At 40.0% G+C, this 14,232-nt stretch overlaps 1 protein-coding gene across 1 annotated transcript; it reads left to right on the top strand.

Moving 5' to 3' along the window:
- The first annotated feature begins 2,037 nt into the window (after positions 1-2,037).
- tmx4 (thioredoxin-related transmembrane protein 4) lies at positions 2,038-9,868 on the top strand. Its single transcript, XM_036542552.1, has 8 exons — positions 2,038-2,238; positions 3,580-3,695; positions 5,202-5,247; positions 5,697-5,825; positions 6,278-6,323; positions 6,799-6,900; positions 8,419-8,482; positions 9,234-9,868. Exons 1-8 carry the CDS (start codon positions 2,039-2,041, stop codon positions 9,527-9,529), a joined length of 999 nt encoding a protein of 332 aa, XP_036398445.1. The 5' UTR covers position 2,038; the 3' UTR covers positions 9,530-9,868.
- The last annotated feature ends 4,364 nt before the right edge of the window (positions 9,869-14,232 follow it).

The raw sequence follows: 14,232 nt of genomic DNA, 5'->3' as shown, positions 1-14,232 counted from the left end.
GACGTGCTAGTTGTTAAGATGGCTTGGTCGCACACATCACAAGGTGCATCGAAATGTTTGTCTGGAATATGAGTCTTATAGAGATTATGAGAGTGAGTAACCCTATGAGAGAGGGTTAAGGGATGTTTGAGTGAGAGAGAAGGGCACATGTGCCACTCACTTCCTAGGTGGAATCGGTGGCAGCTGGCAGCATCTCTTTCAACAGTAACAACTGGCAGATTTCCCTCATTCTGTACTCTTTGATTACACACATGGATAGAATGCCAAATTGACCAATCAGACAGAAGGGTCAGAACTATCTGTTTTATAAAATGGTTCACGCAGATCTTAACAAATTAAAATGGCCTGTTTTGAATATCACAAACTAAACAACCTGAAGCAGTGCGCTGAAAGACATCATACAGGGTAATTCCTCAGCTTCTTGCAGACCATCCAGCTGTGAAACCTCAAGAAATGTCCACACCAGGTCCCATGTGCAGGGGTTGAAATATGTGAGGTCTGCTTTTTCAGTGCTGCATGTACGCAGACTGTATGCAGGCTGGGCCATAGACCAAGAAGTTTTTTTTTTTTTTTCTGCTTGAGATTCATCTGCAGCATTCGTCTGAATACCCCCCTGTTGCAGGAGCAGATAAGCCTGGCACAGAGAGAAGGAGCACAATGAGGAATGAGACTCATGTAGATACAACCAACACAAGGGCGGATAAGACCAGCACAGACATGGGTAAGACAAGAGCAGGCGTGGAGAAGCAGGGGGGGAGAGCACAGGCATGGAAAGTATGGAAAATACCAGTGTAGGTGTGCAAGACTAGTACAGGAATGGATTAGCGCAGAGGAAAAGAGCAGAATCATGGGTAAGACTAGCACAGGCACAGATACTGCATGACTACAGCAGGAGGAAAGACCACAGTCATGGCTAGGACTAGCAAAGGTATAGATAAGATTACAACAGAGCACAGGTAAGTTTACAGCATAGGGAAAGAGCACAGGCATGGATAAGGCTAGCACAGGTGTGGGTAAGCCTAGCATAGGCATGGGTAAGAATAGCACTGGTGTGGGTTAGAATAGTGCAGATGTAAAGAATCCAAGCATGGATACGGCTAGCACAGGCATGGGTAAGACTAGCACAGGCATGGATAGGACTAGCACAGGCATGGATAGGACTAACACAGTCATGGATAAGAATAGCACAGGCATGGATAAGACTAGCTCAGGCATGGATGAGAATTGCACAGGCATGGGTCAGAAAAGCACAGATGGAAATAATCCAAGCATGGATAAGACTAAAACAGGCATGGATAGCACTAAAGCAGGTGTGGATAAGACTACAGCAAGAGAAATAGAGCAGGCTGGTGTTCATGGTGTAACTGATTTAATTATCCTTGTCTGTCTTTAACAGAGAATTTAAAGTCAGGGAGATGTATATACCTACAAGTGGCAGATCATAAACATGAAAGAGGATGCAAATAACTGATACCCGTCCTGACCTGTTTTACATTTATATTGATGTGTCCTTATCTTGTTTTACCTTTATCCTATAATATCTGTCTTGATCCAGTATTACCTGTAAAGTGAAAGCTGTCATGATCCTGTTTTACCTTTAACCTATAATACCTGTCCTGATCCAGTATTACCTTTAAATTGATACCTGTCCTGAACCGGTTTTACCATTAACCCTGGTATTTATGTCGTCTGATGCTCAGCTTCAATAACCCATTGCTTTAATCAAGTCTGCAGTGCACTGAGTTTACATTAATGAAATTATCATTAAAAAAAAAACACCAGGAACGGTAAAATGTAAACTACTCGTCAAATCATTTAACTGGTCACTTACTCTTCCTTTCGAGAGAAAAACAGTAACGAAAAGGGTTTTCCCAAATCCTACACATATTCGAACAAACAAAAATGACAATATAGTGCTTGGTTTTGAATACACGGCGGTGGTCCGCCTAGAACGGGGCCTCATCATTCCCTGCTGCGGAGAAACACGTCGCTCCACCTTTAAAATAAGAGCGACTCTATTTCCTGGTTGTTGGCGATCATGTGCGCTGTCAACATGGCGGGGAGAAAATGTCTTACAGAATTGAAACCCTCTGAAAAAAGACTCAACTTCGGTACGCTTCTGACCTTTTTTATGATAAACTCGGCCGTTTCTGCACACCCGGGAGTCGAGAGCAAAGTGCTGTCAGTCGCTGACGCTAACTGGACGCAGATCCTCGAAGGAGAATGGATGTTAATGTTGTGAGTATTAGAAATAATATTTGAATGATGAGGAGGCGGGGTTCATAAGAGCTAATACCCGGGCCCTTGTTGAAATTATTGAAGCATTAACCGATAACAGATATTAAGGACTGCTACGGAGTGATTTGCCGTCGAGCGTTTGATATATGTTATGGGACCAGTCTTAAGAGGTAAATGCTGATTTTTTGTGGATTTATATTTTCAGTTAGGCGTACACAAAGCCGGAAGCACAGCGTGTTATTATGTCTCCGAATGATAACGCAAGCGCGGCTCTTCTGCACAGTAGCTTGTATTGTAACGGTTTCTCTCACTTAAGAACAGTGACTATCTGATCTGGCGCTTCTGTCTTGTTAACTTTATTACGCCTTTCGTGTAATATCCAGCACATTCTTAGGTGTTTTACAGTGCCTTGTAACAAAACGATTCGAGATGCATCTGGGTGTTATGGGACTATTTGTAACAGACTGGCATTTGATATTATTCTGTCTCGCATATTTTCACTTCGGTACTATTTAGAACGAACTTATGTCAGGGACAGTCTAACAGTTACAGACACGGCCGTCGTAAAAGCCATTACACATATCTCTGTGGTTGATTTGTTGTGTGCATGAAATACTAAAGGAGAAGTGTTATTAAGAACCAATTTTAAAATCACGTATGAAAAGAAGATATTTTGAAAGATCCTCGTTTTACACTGACCATGTAATGAGGTGGTTGTAAGAAATAGGTAGAATGTTTATTAACTGTAAACTATTTATTGTATTAGCATGGCTCTGGTATAGTTTATAGTAAATATGTTGTGGAGAAATATTCCTTTATCAGGCAAGGTGCCATTTACAGCACCATCTTACCACTTCTTCAACTCTGGGATTGGAAAATGGACAGGCTAATGGCTAGTAGGCTAAATAATTCTAATTTTCTTTATTTGGAGGGAGAAATGAAAGGAGAGCTTGTAGTGAATACACTTGTATGTTTAATAGAGTTATGAAAAGATATGAGGAGTAACATCTTTACATAACATCTTTATTGGCCAACATCTTAATTGTTACAAAATGTTAAAACAGTGTAGAGGTAACAGACATTTAGAATAGACTGGTTAATGAACTGTGGCACACATCACTTAAGAAGTGCACATTCAATCTGTATCGTTTATGTTTCTCTGGCATTAATGAGATATATAAGATTCTTAAACTGAACCATTTTAAACTTGAAGTTGGAAGAAAGCTGTATGGATATTTGCAAATTTTGCAGTTTTGCAAATTTGTAATGCATTTTTTTGTGTCTTAACAGCCCCACCATGTGCATGCATGTAAAGTGTGCTTTGTGTCTGTCTGAACGCAGTTACGCCCCCTGGTGTCCAGCCTGTCAGCAGATAAAGGAAGATTGGGAAGCCTTTGCCCAACAGGGCTCTGCCCTGGGCGTATCAGTGGGCCAAGTGGACGTCACACAGCAGCCAGGTGCATGAGAGACAGGACAGCCGAGCTTTACACCACACACATCTCTCCAGCTGGCCCGTGTTCAAGAGACCACTTAGGCCCCTGCACAACTGGATCTGCAGTGCACTGCTCCTCTTACATAACTAGTTACATAACTAAGAAAAGTGTTACTTTTCTTTACAGAGAACTTTTCTTTAATATCAGCAACCACCAAACTTTTGGTGTTGTGTGAGAAGCAAAACAACGACACTTACAGTCTGCACTGAACGTTAATGTTAGAGTACTTTGCCATGAGGTTGAATAGAAGCCTAAGGCATATATTTAGCATTCCTGTTTGCCTATGGATCAGTTAACTGTCCATGTTTTACGGCAGATGTAATAGGCTGCTCCTCTAATTATCCCAGCAGGTCTGATCTTGCTCCTCAATACTGCCGTCCTGTTCAGCTTACACTGCTAGAATGTTTTTTTTTTTCTTCTTCTTCACACAAACCACACAGAGGTGGTGACGTCCTCATGAGTCAACATGACGGTACTTTAACATAAGGTGAATGTTTGCTCCACCTTTTGAATTAGGAGTTAATGTTGTCATATGTCTGTCAGTGCTCTCCAAGTCTCATTTGTGCGCTGTACAAAAATTGAGTAACCTAAACGAGGCCTAAAAATAAAGCAGGTAAATGACGTTTTGAGATCTCAGCTTGAGTGGGCTTATTATGACCGGGGGAGGAAGGAGGGGGCAGATTCTGCTGGTTTATTTGTGTCCAGCAGTAGGACTGGCTTAGGTCACATGTTGATTAAATAAGACTTAAACGGTCCTCTCATGCGCTGTTTATTTAGTGTTTAGGTGTGAACCTCTTTCAGACAGAAAAGTGAGTAATACACAGCTGCTCTCATTCTCATTGTTCTTGTGCATAGCATTCCTGATACTCCCCTTCTCTAGTGGCACTTTATGTCATCACATACACCGGCGTCACTGCGTTCCTGTCCATGGGCTGGATGTCTTCTTGCTGTCACTTTTGCTGTAGTGTTTGCAATATTAGTCATACTCTACAGACGGGGTTTTCGTATAGTGTTCACACCTGCTCTGAAAAGCTTTGGCTCATACCCAGATATTGTGTTATTTCAGACCTTCTTATTGATAGCTGCCGAACAGGCCCTTCTTGCAAGAAGGAGTCTTGCAGAGGTTTGCCAGAGACATCTGCAGTGCTCCGTGATGAATATAGGCAGAGAAAGCTGGGAGTTGAGTTGGTGTGTCCGCAGTGTGGTGAGAAGTTTCAAAAAGCCTCTCATGGTTCCACAAATAGCCCCCTAACAGCAGTGCTTAAATACAGCCTCTGCCACACGGCTTGAGGCCCAGCGATCTGAGAGCTCTCTCAGGATAACAGCCTGTTTAAAGGGACCCAGACTGCAGCCCGGCCGTCCAGGAGAGCGCAACTCCCACGCTGATGGGAGCTCTCTTTTCAGGGCTGGCTCTGCTAAACACACAGCCTGTCACTGATCTCTTTTATTTTGTTCTCTCTCTCCAACCAGGCTTAAGCGGCCGATTCCTGGTCACAACGCTGCCCACCATTTTTCAGTAAGTAACTTTGGTAATATTGATCCTTTTACATGCGAACAATCCACAAGACATTGCCAAGTCATGAAACAGTTACAGCTCCGATAAAAATTAATTTCTGTAAGTGTTGTCCTCTAGACAGAGGATCAAGGTTGCACAACTAAAATATCATTGTAGAAGGGTCTTGTCAGAATGCAGCTCACTGTGTGTCTGATTGGAATTGGCATACTGCAGGGGAACAGCACTCTAGAATATGCCACAGTGCACTCACAGACTGCTCCCTCAACTGCTCCTTTGAATGTTTTATATTTCAGTCCAGATGGGATATTGTCTTGCTACTGTTTTAGAGACTGCAGCAGTGGCCGTTTGAACTCTCTCTTAAGTGAGACATCCAGTGGTGGCTGGAAGAGCATTTTTTTCCATTATGTAAAATGCCTCCTGTGAGTCACCCTGATGCTTTGTTATTGTAGTGCCCGGGATGGGAGTTTTCGGAGGTACCTGTCTTCGCGGGCGGTTGAGGACTTCCAGAGCTACATCATCGAGAGGAAGTGGGAGGCTGTGGAGCCCGTGCCAGGATGGAAGTCACCATCCTCTTTTGTGTAAATGGCTCTGTTCTTGTAGAAATAGTTACTTTTATTTATATGTATGTCTTCCTGAAATCTTACCTGAATTCCAGGAACAGTCAAATTTATAGGTTTTCAGAAGATGAATGTTCATGGCTGCTCATGTCCTACATCATGCACCTTTTCTTATGTTATGTTTTAGATCAAGAACAGCAGAATTTGACTTAAGCCACAGCAAACTTCAAAATTTACCTTCTCAGCATTGACATTTACTGCACATGTGGGTTTATGCTTTATACTGTATCCAGTTACATGTAGAAGCTGAGCATAAAGCATTTGTGTGGGCTGCAGTGAATTAGGTATGAGGAAAAGAAGAAAACTGGGGAAGAAAAATGTCTCTGGAGCATTTCTGGTATGGGTGGAAACTACCACATCCCCTGTGGAACTCACAGTGCCTTTTCTCCTCCTGTTCCCGTGTCCCCCTCCAGCATGACAGGAATGGCTGGCCTCTTTCAGCTGTCTGTGTGGATCAGAGTATGTAGGATTTTTCACTGTTTGTGTTCTTATTGCTGCATGTGGATGAAGGGGCATATTACGTTTCTCATTTTGTTACATTGATACTGAAGTTTGTCGTTGTTGATGTTGATTTTCTTCAATGTGTTCAGTTTCCTTCCTTCCTTCCTTAATGTACTTGATAATTGCACCCCAGAACACAATCTGATCAAATTCAGTGTAGAGGTCTTTTAAAAGCAGTGGTAAAATTCATCATTTGCATGTACTGCCAATGGAACTAACAACTGTCAGTACTGGTTTACTGGAAGAAAAAAAAACATGCAAAACGTGCATTTGACCTTAAAATAGAACCACATTTAGCTCAGGGTTAATGTTCATCAGTTTCGGTGATTGTTGATCTGATGAATGAGTGATAGTGAGGTTGCTGTAACACTGTTCATTAAGATGGATAATGCAATGTCACTGTTACTCCACGAGTTTTTCTTGTTCTATGCAGCAAATCCACAGTTATCTGACGGAGACGCAGGGCCTACCAGTGTGGACGTCCTACCTTATATTTGCTGTGGTCACACTGTTAACAGGACTCCTCCTGGGTCTGGTAAGAGTGCCATCTTATTTAACATCCGCCCCCCAGCCCGGGAGGTTGTGGGGTCCTTGCCCTGCCAAGGACTACGTTGTTGGTTGTGGGTAATGGCCCTCTGGTAAGCCAGGCAATGTTTTGAGGGGGTTTAATTGTACACCACAGAAATTATGGTACTGCGGTAAATAATACCATCATTTCCATAACCAGATGATGGAAATTGTGGTAAAAATGTCTGTGTGATGTTCTACAAAGCACAGACTCTCAGTGTTTTAATCTCTAAACAATTGTGTCACAATGTGCAGGTTCCAAGCCTTCCTTGGCAGGCTTATAAGACACTATGAGCCTGATTTGCTCTAACTGCAACGTGTTTTGTACTTTTGTACTTTTTACCTTTGAACACTTATTAAGTGAAAGGATTGCTGCTACATGACATCATGAGAACTGTGCTGTTCACATTTCAGGAAAATGTTGTATATGAAAAAGTACTTGCTTAAATTTTGTGTTCAGATTAAAGTTAAAACCCACTTTGGATAGATTGAAACTGGCACTGTATCACTCTTCAGTGTTACTACTAAAACAAAAAGAGTATTGTCATATAATTAAGTTATAAATGGCTGACATGAAAAAAAAACTGAATTGGGGATTTATGGGTTTTATTTTTTGTTCCCTCTGGAGAAATCTCTTGGTTCTGTTTTCATTTTAAAAATTCACTTTAAAAAATAAAATTTAATTGATTTATTTGTTCATTTTTCTCCATGTAAATGAAAATCAGTATAGTTCTTTATAAAGAAAGATCAAAGAATCTCAAAGATCACAGTATTTTAAATATCTCAGATTATAGCTGGTACAGCCCTCTAGTTATGGAAAATGCATTATTAATTTTGAATGGAAATGAATTAGGTGATTGTGAAATTAATTGTGAAATTGAAAGCAATTAAAACAGCAGGTGTAATTTATGTTTTGGGGGATTAATAAGGAAGGCTGTGGTCTCCCTCTTCAGCTGTACTGTAAGAAGATGTTTGAGGAGAAATTCTCAGTATATTAGGACCTGGTAAAACAGTGGACCTTTAGATGTTAATTGCAATGCAATTAAGCATATTGACTTTTCCCACTGAGTTACTTATCTTCTGGCATTGGATTAGATAGATTTAATTTGAGGCATTGTGCAAGATCTTAGAATGTACATACCTGAACACTAAATTACAATGGTGAAGAGTAATTTTATATCAGGCAACCCTGGTTCTCTAGCTGTTAAAAGACCCTGTAGTAGTTTCAGAGAGTTCAGTGTGCCTGAGTGTTTTTGAATAGTTTGGTAACGTCCTGTTCTGAGTTTGACACAAATAGCACTACTTTCAAAGTTCTGATTGATCTGTTGCATAAAATTTCGGTGTTGCATAAACCTGGGGGATTCTGCAGTATATCAGAGGATAAGGTGGGTGGAGTGGATTCTTCAAAAGGGTTTCAGTCTGATGGAACTGTACTGCATATTTCAATAGTGCAGCATCTCCATTTAGAAACATCTCTTTTTATTAGGTTCTGGTTTTGATAGCTGACTGCCTGTGTCCATCGAAACCAAAACATAAAACTGTGAAAGCAGGTAAGAGTAATAATTATAATACTAGTGACTGTTATTTTTCCGTCAGTTGTATACATTCATATTTAGAATGCTGGATTGTTCATAAATTTTTATTACAGAAGCACCAGACCGAAGTGCATTAGGCAGATCTTATGCCATACTGAAGGACACTAACTTGTTCTTACTCCAAGTGCGCTAACCTGTACCCCACACCAAAATAGCCTGTTCTTACCTAAGCTGCCGTAGCCTGTTTTTGCCTTACATCCAGGTGCACTGGCCCCCATGTGCGCTAGCCTGTTCTTACTTCATACCCAGGTGCTCTTGCCTGTTCCTGCCCCACACTTAAGTACCCTAGCATGCTCTTACTGGCCAGCCAGGCTACTTGCTTGCATTTACAGCATATATTTACTTTCTACCCCTGGAGATACTTCTTTATTGTAGTTGTTATTGACAAAAATTCAGTCTGTGCCATAAGTGGCCAGGTTAAGGAAATTTTAGTTACTACTCACTTACGTCTCATGTACACAGTGTAAATTTAGTGAAAAAAGAAATTAATGATTCACAAGTGAAGTCGGGAGATGTCCATGACAGATAAGTAAAACTGGTACAGGGATCGGAACTATCGGAGCAATTCACGTCATTTCTGGTTGAGATGTTGTAGTAGATTTGCAGTTTTGTGCTTTTACTGCACTTCTGTTTTGATCATATGTTTTTGCTGTATTACACACCATTTTGCTGGCTTGTTAACATTACTTGGTGACTTTGTCCTCAGAGGAAGTTATGAAGGATGACCTGTCTGATGAGGAGGTTGAGGGTGCCCCGATCGAAGAGAAGGGGCCATCTGACACGGAAAATGAGAACGAAAATGAGAACGAAAATGAGAACGAGAACGAGAACGAGAACGAGAACGAGAACCAGTTATCTGGTGACGAGTCTGCCGGAGAGGAGACCCTGCCCGTAGCGGAAGCGGCTGATGCTGCCGATGACCAGCTGTCAGAGGGGGCGACAGAGAGCACAGTAAGACAGAGGAAACCCCAGGGTGCAAAGCCATTAGAGGAGGAGACCTAAGTGGTGTGCTTCTCTGCAGGCCCTTCTACGGGCGTTGGAAAGAAGACTCAACCCCATGCATGCAGGTAGGGAGGTCCTAGTGGCACACGCCAGCTACAGAATGTCCTCCGTCTCTTAAAGTAAGCTCAGCCTGTTGCTCCTCCCCTTGCCTGCTCTTCTGTGTGTGGGTGGATGTTGGTGTGGGTGTGGGTGTGTGTGTGTGTGTCCTGTCAGTGTCTTTTCTGCAAACACAACGTTATAGAATTATTGGATCCAATTTGACTCATAGGAGCTGATTGGGGAGGTTCAAAATCACTGCTGCCCCAGGATGACCCAGTGTAAGGCTTTCCTGGGTCTTGATAAACAAACTTCAAGCTAAATTGAGCTAAGACAGAGCTTAATTGTAGTTGAATTTGTGGAAAACTCTGTGGAAGGTTGTGTATTTTTTTATAATACAACATTTTTATTTTTTATTTTTTATAATAGAAAAAAGAGATGAAAATGGTAAAATAATCTGTTGATAAATTTATGGCAATGACAGATTAATAACATAATTTAATGAGACATTAATGGAAAAAGGCGACCCAGTCTGTAGGTCCAGTCTTACAGTTGAGTCAGCAATGAGTTTGCAGAATGATAGAACTGAGCTATTATTGCATAATTATTAGTTTGTAGCTTAACAATCAGGGGACCATCCAACAGTGAACGCAGTGGTTATTAGCATGCTGCACATTCCAAAGGGTTCAGACATGTGATGGATATTGTTTTGTTAAATACTATGACATGAGTCATGAAGAGACTTAAGTGTTTTTTCTGGTGAAAGGCTTTATGTGCTTCTGGTGAGATTTCAGAATCTGCTATGTAGCACATAGGGGGCAAGTGATGAAAAACATTGGTGATTAATGTTGTTCAGATGTTGCAGAAATCTTGCAGAAATTTTTTGAATTCTTTTTATAGCATTGCATGTCATTTCTCTGCTTGAATGCTGTACACTTCTATTTCCTGAGTAAATATGTCACCCAGTTTCCGCTCCAGGAAAAACTGGACCCCATACTAATGACTAGTCCAGCTCCAGCTACCGGTATTGCCACTTAGTCAGAGGCTCTTGGCAGTCAGCATCAAAAGGCAGGGAGTCTTATTTGTTTAGCGTGCCCTCTGCTGGCTGTTTAAAAAAAACTGGGCAAGTTGTTTATATTACAAGTAAAATTTAAAGGAAACAGATTTATTCTTCTATATATTTGAGAGTTATTAACATTGTTTCCCTTGATACCCGCCTCTTTTATGAACCCAGAGCAATTCCTGTCCAATGAAGGTTCAGGATTGTAACTGTTGATATAAAATGTTCTGTTTGTGTGCATTTATTGTGGTAACCAGTTCAGCTAGTTTGCATTGACAATCTGATGTGGTCATTTGTCAGCCTGTTATGGAGTTGCTGTTCTTTTCTTTCTTTTTGAGGAGTCATAATACCTCTGAGTATTTTCTCTACATGCTAAAAAAAACTTAGCTGGGAATGATTCAAACAGGAATGGAACCTGAATTGATTAACTGCCAAATGCTAGTAGATGCATGGGTGTCACATTCAGATAGGATATTATTGTTGAGCTACAGCAGAATATCCTCAAATAAGGGCTTCAGAGATGGAGCAGTTGCCGTAATAGCTCTCTACACTAATTACTTTGTTGAATTTTAGTTTTTATAATGATTAATTAATATTCCATTTTATTTACGTTTTGCACATGATTTTAGTATTCAGCCAGCAAAAAAAAGACATTTTCAATGAGTATGTGTTTATAAATGGATTAATTTTTACTGATTACTTTATTTAGTACAGAAAACAAAGTCAATATATTTCATACAAATATGACATGTAGCATTGTGAAGCCAGCCAATAGAGAGCAAATGCATTCATGAATTTATTAACCTGTTGACCTTTTTAGAATTTTGTTCAGAAGTGATTGATGTCTTTGATAAGGATAACTTCACCAAACCTTTCACTTAAGTATGTGTGCATTTTGAAATGCCTGGAACTGGTTTCACCGCAGAGGAATTTGTATTGATGATTCAGTGAGATCAAATGAGTAACGGCACAATCCACAGAGACAAGGGGAGGTGGGGAAATGTATTCTGGGATTTTATCAAGGACAGATAGCTTTGAGTAGACTGACTGGCTCCTGTTAGTATTATTCAGTTGTTAAATCATATGAAGAGCTTTTCCAAGATGGATACACACCCCCTCATAATAAAATTATATATAATAAATTGGTGATTTTTGGTGAAGTTACCCTTTGACTTTGGTATCAGATTTTTTTCCATTAAACAGTCATCCTTTTGTAACTCAGTTTATATGTTGTCTATGTGCTTGTCATAATTATTTTCACTTTGTCATTTTTGAAGATTAAATCAAAAGCATGAAATATTTTTAGATGTTATAACTTCTATGGAAGCATACATGGTTTGCATTTGTGCTTTGTCTAAAATTGATTCATTTTTATTTGTTTTTGATGCAATATTGTTATTAAATCATTGCCTGCAGTGTATTCTTAGTGCCATACTACTACCCAGAGATAAAGGTCATTAGGCAACAGTTATTGCCATTCTCTTATCCTTGAGTTTTCAAAAATCCTGAGTGTCTTGAGTTTCAAAAATCATAATTATGTATCTTTGAGCCGTTGTTTCTTACCATTGACAAAGGTTTATTGGTCTGAAGGAAGCTGGTATAGCAGAGCTGAAAGTTGTAGCTTGTGAGTCCTGCGTAAAGCTGTAGGGTTGCAGGCAGCAGAGTAGTTTCAGTGCTGATGCCGCTCTCTGAGACTTAGCCAGTGTCATTGCCAATGGGGCCAGAGGCAAAATGCCTTTAGCACAGCTGGCAACAACACTGGTTATTAGTAACCAGTGTTGTAAGTTTATGTAATGAGAACAGGGGTTCAGATCTCACTCGTGCAGGTGCAGACTGTTTTTATGTTTCTTACTTTCATCATTTGGTAGCCATGTTGGTTTTCGGGTGAAAAATGCAGTGCAAATAATATTCTGGTGGCTTGGTTTCATGTCCATACACATGCCTTTTAGACCCTCCATTAGAGTTGGAGTTTAGTAAAAAACATGGCCACCACAAGCCAGACTGCAGTACAGGAAATGGCTTTATACACTAAATAATAAACGCTACACCTGTGAAACTCAGTAGGTAGGAAAGGATTGGGTGGCCCTTGACAGGCCCCATGACGTAGCCATCCATCTTGGAGTTTGTACAGATTAACAAGTAGAAAATGCACATGCATAAACTGTAAATACTCACAGTATGGATTTGAAACATCACATTTATACTGCCATCGCAAGCACCTGCAGACCATGTCGTATGGTATAGGGCTTTTATATGTGATGACTCTAATAGTATTGATCACTGAAGATGTGTACAAATCTCAATACACACATTATTTAAAGTTTAAAACACATGGCTGCTGCTTGCTAATCAGTTTGCAGCTTCTTCAAACTTGAAAGGTAGCTCTTAACATCAGTATTTATCTCTTGTAGAATATTTAAACTGCAAAGTCATAGACACGCAGAAGACTTGGCTTATGGTGGTATGTCAGGACACCATATGACTTGCGGTTGGGTGCGTGCGTGAGCAGTCTTACTTATAGGCCCCCATTAACCATGCTTACATTTAATTGACCTCTTTCTAAAAGACCACCATTGATTTTTCTTTTTACCAAATATATATATAGATATTTATTCCTTCCATACTCTGCACAATATGTAGAATAGTCCTTTTGATCAAGAGCTGTTGAATCTGCAGGTTGTCCACAGTGAACATATAGGGCTGGGATCTTTTGTCTAATTGTTTGTATTGACTCAGCCTATTTTCCTTGCATTCTCTAGTAGGCAACCGCTGTGTACTGACACATCTAAATATATGCAGCATATGTGTGCATAAACCTTTGTCATCTGAAATGTTTGATATTGTTGTACCCAAAAGAATAATCTAACTTGCATCGTGTTCCTTTTCATTGGTATTTAAATGTTGACCAAAAGTGTATAAAGCTACTTTTAAAGCCGAAATCAGTGTTGGGGTGTGCATTTTCCCTGCAGAGCCTTTTTATAAGATGGAATACATGTATTTTTTGCCTCATTTTTAATTAAATGAACATTATGATGTTAGAGTGTCATATAATTGTCAAATAATTTTTGATTTTCTTATTTCTTTTCATCTTAAAACATTCTGATCATTGTATCTCTATATTTTCTTTTGATATTTATTATTCTTGTTGTTTCCATTGTGTGATTTGGAGAGGGGAAAAGTTTACGTGTGACATTATGTGCGGTATTAATTACTTTATTTCAGAAATCTTTGCCATGAATGCCTTTGTGTTCTTTGCTAATAAATCTCCCATAATCAGATGGTTGTGGGAAGAAAATGAATTCTTTGGTCCTGTAGGTGTTACTGATTTAATCTGGTGTTGTCAGTGTAAAATCCTAATCTGTTGGCAGGTGGAAAAAGTATGTTTTACATCGAGATTTGCCTCTGAGGAGGAACCACGTAATCATTCAACATATGACACTGCACTTACAGTAAACTAGGTGGAAGAAGCTCTGTGCTCGCTATTTACAAATCATTGATGCTGACAATGCAGCTCCTACGATCAGATATGTAACATTGGAATAATCAATGCTGCAACAACAGATCAGCTCACATTTTCTTAGGTTGCGAACGTTGATAGTAATATTTT

The sequence above is a fragment of the Megalops cyprinoides genome, chromosome 12 (assembly GCF_013368585.1).
Source record: "Megalops cyprinoides isolate fMegCyp1 chromosome 12, fMegCyp1.pri, whole genome shotgun sequence".
In the NCBI taxonomy this organism is placed as follows: Eukaryota; Metazoa; Chordata; class Actinopteri; order Elopiformes; family Megalopidae; genus Megalops; species Megalops cyprinoides.
The sequence above is the reverse complement of the archived record's forward strand: the minus strand, read 5'-3'. Positions and strand labels throughout refer to the sequence as shown.